The sequence below is a fragment of the Ursus arctos genome, unplaced genomic scaffold (assembly GCF_023065955.2).
Source record: "Ursus arctos isolate Adak ecotype North America unplaced genomic scaffold, UrsArc2.0 scaffold_2, whole genome shotgun sequence".
In the NCBI taxonomy this organism is placed as follows: Eukaryota; Metazoa; Chordata; class Mammalia; order Carnivora; family Ursidae; genus Ursus; species Ursus arctos.
The window spans coordinates 95,429,089-95,441,556 of NW_026622874.1; the positions used below are offsets into that span (position 1 = coordinate 95,429,089).

General features: G+C 49.8%; 1 protein-coding gene across 5 annotated transcripts in view; it reads left to right on the plus strand.

Moving 5' to 3' along the window:
* The window catches only part of LOC113267808 (NADPH--cytochrome P450 reductase), a 58,675-nt gene that overhangs the window by 19,318 nt on the left and 26,889 nt on the right, over positions 1-12,468 (plus strand). For 4 of the 5 annotated variants that reach the window (XM_048224572.2, XM_026516033.4, XM_026516031.4 and 1 more), the window contains exon 2: positions 12,276-12,466. In XM_048224572.2, the coding sequence (XP_048080529.1) occupies positions 12,288-12,466 (179 nt within the window). In that variant the 5' untranslated portion in view covers positions 12,276-12,287. Of the gene's footprint in view, positions 1-597; positions 3,420-12,275; positions 12,467-12,468 lie in introns of those variants that run through there. The other variant, XM_048224571.2, reaches the window with a different exon arrangement.

Consider the following 12,468-nt stretch of genomic DNA (forward strand, 5'->3'; position numbering starts at 1 on the left):
CACCTCCCATTCCAGTGCCCACCACGTTTTCCTTCCTTTTCTCGCTCTCTCCGCATTTGTGGCTCCCTTCTTCCACACAAGAAACCCAGCTGCTGTGTATTTATTTTTAGTTTCCGAAGTAACACGTGAATATCATGAATACCAGCCATCACATTAGAAAAGGACAAAGCAAAGGGCTCTTGAGACACCCACCACCCCACTCATATTGACGACACTCCCTGGGGGTGCCTGGGTGGCTCAGTCGTTAAGCGTCTGCCTTCGGCTCAGGGCGTGATCCCAGAGTCCTGGGATGGAGCCCCGTATCATACTCCCTGCTCTGCTGGGAAGCCTGTTTCTTCCTCTCCCACTCACCCTGCTTGTGTTCCCTCTCTCGCTGACTGTCTCTCTTTCTGCCAAATAAATAAAATAAAAAATAAATTAAAGAAAAAGAAGACACTCCCTGGAGGAAGTCGCTATGGATCCTTATCTGGAGAAATATATACTCTTTATTTCATTAATGGTCTCGTAATGAGAATATAACTTTTTTAAAAATTCAGTATGTTTTGGCAGTCTTTCAGTGAGAGTACTATAGTTCCACCTACTTAAGATTTTAAGATTACTTTTTTTTTTTTAAGTTATTCATTCATTTGAGAGAAAGAAAGAGCATGTGGGGGAAGGGACAGAGGGAGAGAGAATCCCAAGCAGACTCCCCGCTGACCAGAGCCTGACTCGGGGCTCGATCCCACCATCAGGTCACAACCTGAGCCGAAATCAAGAGTCAGCCGCTTAACCACCCAGGCGTCCCTCCGCCTACTTTTTTTTTAACCACTGCCGAAGATTCCATTGTTTGGAATTGGAAACCTAAGCAGGCAGTTTGGGGTCGTCCCCAGCAGTGCTGCGGCAAACGTGCCCCTGGTCCCAGGGAGAGGCACACACAGCCCAGGAAGAGAATCACTGGACCCCAAGGTCTGGGCATTTGTTTCCCATGAGAAAACAGCTTAAAATATTCTTCTGATGACGTAAACAGCACACGCTCATTATTTGAAAACCAAGCAAATAATACATTAAAAAGCAAGTGAGAAGAAAATTAAAATCTCCCCCCTGAGATACTGTTTCTGTGACGATCCTCTCACAGATGGTTTTGTGCAAACTCAGGCATACTTTTCCGTTGTTGCACATGCGCACTTGTGTTGCCGATGCACCCTTATGTTGTGGTGTAACTTACATGCAGTGAAAGGCCCAGGCCTTCACCGTGTAATTCGGGAAATTGTCACATGAATAGCCACACCCCAGAGCAAGATACTACAGGTTGTCCCGCATGCCAGTAGCTTCCCTTGTGTCTCCCACTCATGACCCTTGCCCCAAAGGCATATTGGCCCATAGCCTTTTTTGTATCGTCTTTGTCTGGTTTTGGTATCAGGGTAATACAGGCCTCATAAAGCAAGTTGGGCAGCCTTCTGTTCTATTTTCTGAAATGATTTGTATGGAACTGGTGTCATGTCTTCCTCAGGTGTTTGGTAGACTGTATCCGTGAAGCTGTCTGCTCCTGGAGCTCACTTCTCGTGAAGGTTTTAACTAACGAATCTGAATTCTTTCAGAGGGATGTTTCTCTTGGGTGAGCTCTGGTGGTTTGTATCTATTAAAAAATTTATCCACGTTATCAAAGTTAATCAGATGTTGCACCAAGTTGGTCATAATTTCCCATGTTATATTTGTAATCTGGGCAGAATCTAACGCTTTCCGTGCTTTCATTCCCTGTATTGACGATTTATGCCGCCTTTTTTTTTTTTTTTTTTAACTCATCAGTCTGGCTGGAGGTTGATCCTATTTGAGAGCAACATTTTGTATCAAGAGTTGTAAAAATTCAAATCTTAAGAATTTGAGGATTTTTTTTTTTTTCCAAAAGAGAAAAGCTTTCTGTTTCAAAATTCTTTTCTTACTATTTAGAGCAGATGTCAGGGTGGACCTCAGAAAAACAGACCCGCATTTTTAATTCAGGCTCCATCACTTGCCAGCCGTGTGGTCTCGGACCAACCACGTAAACCTGTTGGAGCACCGACCTTAGCGGCTAGAAGGAGATAATGGTAACTTCTGGGTCAGCTGAGCCACGAAGGGGCGCCCCAGAAGTGCCAGGCCCAGCGCCTGCTTCTGGTGGGCCCCCCATGCTGTGGGTGGCCAGCAAAGTGGGAAATTGGGAACAGGCCAGAGAGCCCTGGTGTGTTCCTCCACTCCCTTGGGGCAGGTACTTCCTCCCCTCTGTCCCCACAGCACTCTGTAAACATTGGTTTTTGCAGCACTGCTCCCATTAGACCACAGTGTCTTCTGTGTTTCCTTGACCAGACTGTGAACTTCCGCACAGCGGGAAGTGTTTTCCTCATCCTTTTTCCTTCGTGCCCATGTTTTTTAAGTGATCAAACCTATTTTAATGAATGAAGAACAGGGAATTAAGTAAATAATGGTACAACAAATCAGTGGCAGCCAAAGAAGATATCATTATAAAGGGCCCTCCAGCAACACGGAAGAACGTCTCACAAAATGGAATACAGCTGACCCTTGAACAACTCGGGTTTGAACTACGAAGGTCCACTTCTACATGGACTGTTTTCAGTAAATATACACATGGTTCTGTAAATATGTTCCCTCTTCCTTATGATTTTTTTCTTTCTTTTTTTTTTTTTTTTTTTAAGAGCGAGAGATATTGGGGAGGGGAACAGAGGGAGAGAGAGAATCTTAAGCAGGCTGCATGCTCAGCGCAGAGCTCAACACAGGGCTCGGTCGCATGACCCTGAGATCATGACCTGAGCTGAAATCAAGAGTTGGATGTTTAACCGACTGAGCCACCCAGGTGCCCCTTCCTTATGATTTTCTTAATGACATTTTCTTTTCTGTAGCTTGTTTTACTGTAAGATTCAGTATAGAATTCATACAACATACAAAGTGTGTTGATTATTTCTGTTATTGGTAGGGCTTCCAGTCAACAGTAGGCTTGTAGTAGTAACATTTTGGGGAAATCAAAAGTTATACATGGGTTTTTGACTATGCGGGGCATCAGTGCCCCAACCCCCATGTTGTTCAAGGGTCAACTGTATGTTTTATCTGCTTTTTGTATGCAAGTATGTATATGTGTATGTGGGATATATTTATGTATGGAAGAAATGAAGGAAAAGTTGAGAGAGAAAACAGCTGTGTGTTTTACCCTTTAACATATAGCATTTGAGCAGGGAGAGGCTAGGACAGGAGGTGGCGAGGCCCCTGTGGCTGGAGGCTGTCAGGCAGAGGCTGGAATTTCTGGGCACAAATGGTTGTTGTAGCCTGGGGCGTGGAGTCCGGAATTCCTTTTCCTCTCCGTCGTGGTTTACAGATTTCCAGGCTTCCCTCTTGGCGCCAGAGGAGCGGGGAAAGGACCATCAGGGAGCAGCATCTTGTGTCTGCAAACCAAGGTGGGTGGAAAAAGGTGCTGTGCGGACGTGGTGCTGGTGTGCCTGGGGAGCAAGGAGCCTCGCTTACCCTGAGAAGGCTCGTTACAGAAAGCCCTGCTTTGTGTGAAGCACACACTGTTCTTTTAAATCCAGAGAGTCAGTACGTCCCCCTTCCTGCCTTTTTCAGAGCTCTGTCCTGAGCCTCCCTGTTTCTCTTCCTCTTTCCTGAGTCCTTGGGCTGTGCCGTGGGATCCCCTATCACTGTGTTGTCTGCCTCTGCTTTGCATGGCTCTTGTTGATCGTGAACTAGAACTCGTGTGTGTGTGTGTGTGTGTGTGTGTGTGTGTGTGTGTGTGTGTTTCAAAGGGTTCAGTGAAAGAGACTCAGGAACCAGTATTTATTAACTCAGGTCAGAGACTTGGAGTTTGCCCCCCACCCCCACCCCAGGACTGTCACCAACCTCAGCCAGTCCAGTTTAATGAGCCTGCACTTGGTTGGTCTGTGTCGCCAGCTCCTGGGGTGACAGGCACTCTCTCCGTTGCTAACTTACCCAGCCTTCTGTTGACACAGCTTCCGCGATGGGGGCCCTGCCTCAACAGCAACTCATTCTGTCTTCAGACGGCTTTGTTAGAAAGTTCTTCTCAGACAGCGTGTAAATCTCTGTTCTCCATTACCAGGGCTGACTTCTGCCATCAGGGCCCTCTCCCTCCTGTTTTGTGACTACCCAAAGAAGGGGTGGGCCTGTTGCCTCTGAATCTGCTTGTCTTTAGGGTAAACCTCTCCAGTTCCGGTACTGTTTCTCATGTGGCATGTTTTGGTGGCCGATCCATTCTGGGGACTCTTTCTGATTGTGTTCCAGTCTGTCTTTGGTGCTAAGTGTGGAGCCCTTCTGTAACTCCTCGTGAGACCTCAGTGTTTTGGGGAGGCCATCCTGCCATTGGCCCATCCCATTCCCATTTCTGTAAAACATGGGGGAGTGTCATCGTCCGTGCTGAGGCTTGCTGTGTGAACATGCCGTGCACGGGCAGCGTTCTGATTGCTGTTAGGGGGGTTCTCATCAGCTTGTCGCTGCTTATTCCTGCTGCTGCTCTAGGGGCAGAGCGGACTTCAGAACTGTTCTGCCCAGAACTTACGTAAACCAAGGCAAGTCCTCCAGCTTCCTGGGTTTCTCTTTTCCTCATTTGTATTCAAAATTAAATGAGGCAAAGGGGTAGTCAGGAGGATGAACTGGTGTTAGAAAAGCCCAGTTCTTTCTCCGGTGTCTCATTTACTGTGACAGTACTGCTACACACAGCACTTCTGACCCCAGATGTAGGGGTGGGGGTTCCCCACAACAGGTAATTCTGTGACACCAACTGGGTCTCCTACAGTTTACCTCAGTTCCTATACCGTCTGCCTGGAGCTGGTGTCAGAACAAGGGCTCAGTCCCATGGGACTGCTCCCCCAGTTCAGGAGCCAGTCACAAGTCCAGGTTGTCACCTGTGCTTCTGAGCAATCAGCAGTAAATGGGGGTTTCCTACAACACTTTCCTTGAGTTCAGTTAACTTGCTAGAGCAGCTCACACAACTAGGGAAATGCTTACATTTACCAGTTTATTAAAGGACACAATAAAGGATACAGATGAACAACCAGATGAAACACATAGGACGAGGTCTGGGAGAGGGCCTGAATGCAGAAGCTTCTGTCCCTATGGGGTTGGGGTGCATCACCCTACTGGCATATGGATGCGTTCACCAACCTGGATGTTCTCTGAACCCTGTACTGTTGGGATCTTTGTGGAGGCTTCCTCGGTAGGCATGATCAGGGACAGGCAGGGCTGAAAGTTCCAAGCTGCTAATTGTGGCTTGGTCTTTCTGGTGACCATTTCCCATCCAGGAGCCCACCCAGAGCCACATTAGAACAAAAGATGCTCCTAGTGCTCTTATCACTTATGAAATTACAAGTGTTTTTAGGAGCTCTGTCCCAGCAACTGGGGGCAGAGACCAATATTTATATATATATATAAATTTTTTTTCTATTACCTCACAGAACTCCTGTGAAGTATGCTGTGCCCATAATTGTCCTGTGCTAACTTTTAATAGTGTTACTAAGTATGCCCACAAAAAACCCTGGAGTATTTGCCGAGGGTATAGAGGAGCTGTGGGTCCGCCCCACTTGGAGTTCGTATCAGGTGGCTGCAGCCCCAGAGGGGGTGGTAGAAACCAGCCCACGCGGCTCTCCATGCCAGCTGCAGTTCCAGTGGTCTGCTCCTGTGAAGGCTGGTCAGCTCAATTTGTGCTGAGTGATGCTGTCTCTCCTGCTTGCTTCTTGCCAAGTCATGCTTTCACACATAGTTTTCCTGGCTTCCTCTTTTACATCATTGCATCAGACACAGTGCCAGTCATATGTCTCCAGATCACATCCACAAGCCCTGTTTTGTAGGGGGAAAGGTCATTGGCCAGGGGCACTTATTGTCTGCTGTGGAACATTGGCCTGGCATGTCCTGCCTTGGTCAAGGCCTCATGATTGTACTGACATGGTGGATGGAGGCACTGTTGTCCAGGTTCCCACCTATGACATAGTTTTAATCATGCCACATCCCTGCCTGGTTGTCCCTGGCTGCCCAGCTCCCAAAGACCCAAGACATGTAGAGGGCTCCTGGGCCCTTTGCACGCTGGTCTCAGTGTATTTCAAAAGGTTCATCTCTTGCTGAACACCCTTGTACCCACGCATACAAGTGCATCCCATCGTACCACACTCGAGTCACACCAGATTCTATCACCTCTGCTCTTCCAGGCCTTTGTATGTGCTTCCCCTGACTTCTCTTATCTTCCCTATCTGACTGGTGGACCCTAGTCATTTTTCATGACTCAGCTTAGATGTTAGTCCCTGGGTGCCCCTCTTTGACTGTTTCAGACCATCTTGTCTTCCCCTTCCTCAGAGCCCGAGTTTTCCCCAAGGTGTTATACCTGCTGCCTGTGAATGACAGCAATGAGTTGGCACCCTCCATCCCCCACCCTCATGGTGGTTCTCTGATAAAGGAGAGCATGTAAATAAGATTCAGAGTGTAACAACATTATTCCCAGAATATCTAGGATACAACCACAAATCACTCAACGTACTAAAAACTAGGAAAATCTCAACTTGCATGAGAAAAAACAATCAACGCCAACATCAAGGTGGCACCTATGTTGGAATCACACAAGATGTGAAGAAGAGCCAAACAGACATCTTAGAACTGAAGAATACCATAGTGAAAATTGAAAGCTCTGTGGATGGCTCCATAGTAGAATGGTGAAGTCAGAGGACTTAAAGATAGAATAGCAGAATTACCCAATCAATGGAGAGCAACAAAAAGAAACTAGACAGACTGAAAAAAAAAAAGTAAACTGAGGCTCAGGGACATGGGGGACCAGTCACAAAACACATTTATGTCATCATAGTCCCAGGAGAGGAGAAAGACGGTGGGCTGAAAAGGTATGTGAAGAAATGATGACTGAAAGTCCTCAAACCTACAGATTCAGGAAACCAAATGAATCCTAAAGATGATAAATCCAAAGATAGCCACACCGGATGTATCTCAGTTTGGAGGATAAACTTTCTGGGCACGTTAGCTAGAGAGGAATCTGTTCCACGTTCTCTTGATTGCTGCTCTTCAGTGGCTACCTTGGGGAGGCCCTTCCCCTGAGCATCTCCCTGTCTCTGGAGGATAAGCTATCAGGCGCAAGCAGGCTTGGCTCCCTTAAGGGTTTTCCCTCATCTTGAAACCACTAATCCTTGGCAGAGGTTTGTGAACTTGAGTAGATGTCGTTCCCACTGCAGCTGGGGGTGGATGCCATGAAGTGCCAGTGACTGTTTGCCACTGGGTGACTTGCATAACTAAGGGGCCAACTAAATTACTTGCTCAGGCTTCTCCCTCCTTGTTGCTGCTTCAGGTGACCAGCTCACCCCAGTGTCGGTGCCAGGTTGCTTGATTGGTCTTGTTTACTGATCAGAAATTGTGTGCAGGGGGCGCCTGGGTGGCTTAGTCGGTTAAGCGTCTGTCTTCCACTCAGGTCGTGATCTCAGGGTCCTGGGGTCAAGTCCCGCATCAGGCTCCCTGCTCAGCAGAGAGCCTACTTCTCCCTCTCCCTGTGCTGCTCCCCCTGCTTGTGCTCTGTCAAATAAAATCTTAAAAAAAAAGAGAGAGAGAGAGAAATTGCATTAAGTAAATGCAAAGCCACAAGTACTCCCTAGAGGATAATTTTATCTTGCAGTGTTGTAAACCATCAGATGGAGAACCTTCTGCCTTCTTTGACTTTTTAGAATCGCTGGGATGGGTTGCCCTTGGCCTGTGGCATCAGCTGTTGAAATTCAGGAGGAATGGTTTCTCTCTTATATGTCTATCTATCTGTGTCCTTTCCTGTATGTATATTCTCTTTTATGATAAAAATGAAAGCTCTACGTACAAACCTAATTTGCAATACAAGGTTAGATACGATCTGGTCTGTTTGGGATTAGCAGGATATCATTGGCTGGTCTTTCGATCTGCCCTTTTTCCTGTGACCAATTTTCCAGATGAGAACATGAAAGCCTGCTCCCTGGAAGGGGTTCACCTGGAGTCCCAGCCAGCTGGTGGCAGGGCCTTCTCTAGTTAAGAAATTGCTCTGTTTAAACATGTACTTTTCATTTTTGGTTTTGTTTTGGTTCTGCGCTGACAAATATTGCGTTTGGCCCCCAAGAGCTCTGCACTGTTCAGCGTTCTTCCTTTGCACTGAATGTGGAAAGAAGAAACGACCTACAGATTAAAGACCCTTCCAGGGCAGAAAGAGTGCACAGCGCTCCTGAAGTCTCCTTGGAGTGTCTCCCACAGACTCTTGCAGTCACCCTGCCACATTTGATGTGGAGGACACTCTGGTCAGGCAGGACGTCCAGAATGTTCTCATCAGAATATTTCAGACAGCAGAAGAGAGAGATTTTATACCAGACCGGGCAGAGGGGTCTCAGGACAGACTCCCAACGCAGTGGAAGTCCCATCTATCAAATTCCGTGTGAAGTTCATACCAGCTTGCGTTGCTTCACAGTTTTAACATTGGATCGTGCTGCCTTCCTTTGGGTGACTTGTGTCTTTGCCAACCTGGGTTTTCAGTGGTTGTTTGGACCTAACTACTTCGTAAATGGAGCTGTTAGGTATTCCTGTGGGCCTGCGGACACCATGGTAATTTTGCTGAGATACCAGGGGCTATATGAACGAAGAAAGTTCGGCACCATCTGTCCTCATGGATTACTACATGGGCACATTACCAGCCCCAGATTTCTCTTCAGTCTGCTTGTTTTGTGTTATCGGTTCATGCCAATTTTACATTCCGTGTGTGATAATATATTCGTTGACTCCTTCCATGGGGAGTTGTCGAGCATTAGATCAGGTGTGCCAAGCTCCGTGCCAGGAAAGTAGGACCCATGGGAGTGACAGTGGGGCTGAGGTCATCAGACCCCAGGTCTGAAGCAGGAAGCAACGAGAGGAAAAGCAGCTCAGGCATATGTAAAGGCACTGGGGCAGGGGTGCAGCGGCTCAGGCTGGGGAGATGGGTGGGCGTCCGTGTGAGCTTCAGTATGAAAACAGTGGCTCGGTACGAAAATCGTGGTTTAACAGCTCGTTCACGGCTTCAGCCCCAGGCACGCTTCTCCTGTCCTAGTATGGGAAGGGTAGGGGTAAGGATTTTCCTTGACTCCCTTCTTGCCAGTCCTCCCTTTCCACCATGTGCCAGACACAGAGGTACCTATGATACTGTTCTTCGTTCAGGAGCTCATAGCATCACGGGGGAGAGACCTGTGTCTGATAAGTCATCCTACTTAGATACTGAACACAGCCCTCCCCTGGGAAGCTGGGGCCCCTTTCTAGTTTTTACTCGGGTGAGCTGCTTACCTCCTGGGAGCCCTCCATTCCCCATGCTAGAAGGAGGCCTCAGATAAAATGATTGCCGGGTCCTTTCCGTTGCTCCTCTTTGGCTCTTGTCTGAAGTTTTATGCCTCGCAGTCAAAGCTGCTGGGGACATTCTCAGTGCCTGTGAGACCCCTGAGTGCTGGCACTGTCCCCCGTTCTCATGGGGCCTCAGGGCCGGAGCCCCACCCTGGCTTGCTGCAGGGAGTCTGGGTGCCTGGGCGTTTCCACGAGGTGCGAGAATGTGGGGTCCTTACTCTGAGCTTGAGGAGAGTGGCCTGGATGCTGAAGGAAGCAGGAAGTGCGGGTTCCAGAGACAGAGCCAGACTGAAGGAGAGTGAACATAGTCTCACAGACTGTGGTAATGACATACCTGTGTTGTGCTTTGCGGTTTGTAAAACCACTCGGTAATGCGTGTGCCAGGCATTGCCAAGCCACCCCCTCTAGAATCACGTGTTCATTTATTCAACAAGTTGACAGGCGTTCATGATCTGTCAGGCTATGAACAAGGTGGAGTCCCTGCTCTTGTGGGCTGATCCTGCAGTCAGGGAGATGGCCAGTGGAATGAATGTATGACATAATGCCAGGTAGTGATCCGTGCTGTGAGTGGGCTCGGGGAGGGAGAAGGACCGGAAACTATACTGAGGAAGAGTCTCTCTGAGGTGGTAACATGTGAGCAGAGACCTGAATGAAGTGGGGGAGAGAACCCTACAGATAACTAGAGGAACAGAGTCCAGGCCACAGCATTAACATGTGCAAAGGCCCTGGGGCAGGAGCAGACCTGGAGGCTTGAGGGGTAGCAGGGAGGCCAATGTACTGGTGAGGAGTGAGGAAAGGTGAGGGGGCAGACCCTATGGAGCCTAGAGGCCAGCTAAGGCCTTTAGAGTTTGTGCTAAGTAGGACATGAAGCCATCTGAAGCCATCTGGCTTCCTCTGGCTACCCTGTGGAGCTGACCTCTTAGGGGTCTGTGGCAGTGGCCTGGGTGGCTGGAACCAAATGTGGGATGAGTGGGGCTGTGTGACTCCCCTGCCTTCCAACACACCGTCCCTGCAGGGACCCCCCGAAGAACCAGTTTTCTCAGGTGGTGCAGGCAGCTCGCGTATGTATCAGGAAACGGTCATTGATCATTTTGCTTCATGGCCACGAGTCTCCCCTCAGTAAAGAAGGGGGCTGGGTGACCTGAGCCGGGGGAAGAAAGGTAGTGGGCCAGGGAGCTGACGCTGGCTGACCGCTCCTATGTGAGGGATGCCAGCAGGGGGCTTTCCTGTGTCGCCTGGGCTCTGAGGGTCTGCGTGGCATGACTCAGTTGGACGGGTCCTCTCCCTCCATGGTTCTGTGAAAGCTTGACACGCAGAAGGCTTGTGGGTGTGCCAGACGACACTGGCAGGGTTGGCTAGGAAGATATGCCAGATGAACACTGAATAAATATTCAACGTGCGGAGTTCATCCTTAAATATACACAGTTCTCTGTGTGGGCGCTAGAGTTAAATTTGTCCTGTGCCTCCTGTAGCATGAGATAGCAAAGAGGATGTGTTGAGATTATCACAGAGAGTCAGCCATTAGAAAAGCACCTTGGGTGAATGAGAAAGCAGAGAGCCAAGCTCGAGGGTCTGCTCCGAGTAGGCCGATGCCCCACAGGCCCTAGGAGGGCAGCGTTGGTGCCCGGGGCCCTCGGATGCGAGGGCAGCTGTGGGGGGCCGGCCCTGGTGTCTCCCAGAGGCAGGGACGGTGAACGGAAGTCAGACGTGAGGCAATCTCCCATGCCTGAGCTGCTGAGATATGATGACTAAGGCTTTCTCCAGCGAGGCTGGGAGCCGTGGTTGTGGTGAAAACAGCCCTCCTGGTAATAGCGGGGATTGCAAAATGGAGTGACTTGCAGAGCTGAGGCCACCCTCGTCGAGTGCAGACGTGCATTGCTGGCGTTGTGGGTACTCCCCGCTGACCTTCGTGGACCCAGATCTGCTTCCCTGCCAGGTTTCAGGGGTGGAAGCGCCAGCTGGGCATCTTTCAAGGGAACGAACGAGGTTGTGTGCTGGGGGTCTTCAGTGATTCACCAGGACTCACAGGACTCAGAAAATCTCTCTTACGCTCATTACGGTGTATTATGGCAGAAGGATACAGACCGAAATCGGCAAAGGGAAAAGCTCCACAGGGCTGAGACTGGGAGAAATCAGGCACGAGCTTCCAGCTGTCCTTGCCCACTGGAGTCCAGGGGCTCAACGCTCCCAGCAACCATGTCTGGCCTCACGTTTGAAGTAGGACCCACCAGGGGAGCTCACTGCTGCGTTGGCATGCGGGGCTTGTACTGGGAGTCAGCCTTGTGGGCGTGGAGCGCGGCGTCTCTAACCTTATCTGCTCGGTCTCCAGCACCCCAGAGGTCAAACCCATACGATGTGATTCAGAGCCCTAGGTGTTCATCCTGAATGATATGGTTAGTGTTAACCGTGCATGTGGCCAGAGGTCTCAGGTATACAGAGACACTTAGCAGGTGGCCATTTCCCTGACTCAGAAGTGATTTTCCAGGAGCCATCCAAGGGCCTGTCCTGAAGGCCTTTGGAATGGGCAGGGCTTGGGGCAGCCCAGACCTGTTGCACAGTTAGGGAAAAGGTTTGCCTCAGAGTGGCCCCTACTCTTGTGTGGAACCAACCCTTCCAAGCCCTTGTGGGGCTGGAGGGTGCTCAGTGGTACCGGGAGTCTGTGGCTTCTGTCCCCTGTGTTTGCAGGGGGCCCAGTCCCAGCTCAGTGGTAGGACCCCCACGGACACCACAGGGCCGTTTGCTACTTTAGTTTCGGTCCAAGGCTGTGGCTGTGTCTCAGGGGGACCAGCGGCTCCTGCGCCCAGTGCTTTGCCTGTCGCTGCCCCCCTTGGGGCCTAGAGACCCCGGCTGAAGCTTGTGGGGCTCGGGGTGGTCCCCCACAGGCCTCAGGCAGACCCTGCTTCTCCCTGCTGATCCCAGTCCTTTCTGTCTCCCTGCAGTTTCCTGTCAACATGGGGGACTCCAGCATGGATGCCAGCGCCACCGTGTCTGAGACAGTGGCAGAAGAAGTGTCTCTTTTCAGCATGACGGACATGATTCTGTTTTCCCTCATCGTGGGCGTCCTGTCCTACTGGCTCCTCTTCAGAAAGAAAAAAGACGAAATCCCGGAGTTCACCAAAATTCAGCCAGTGT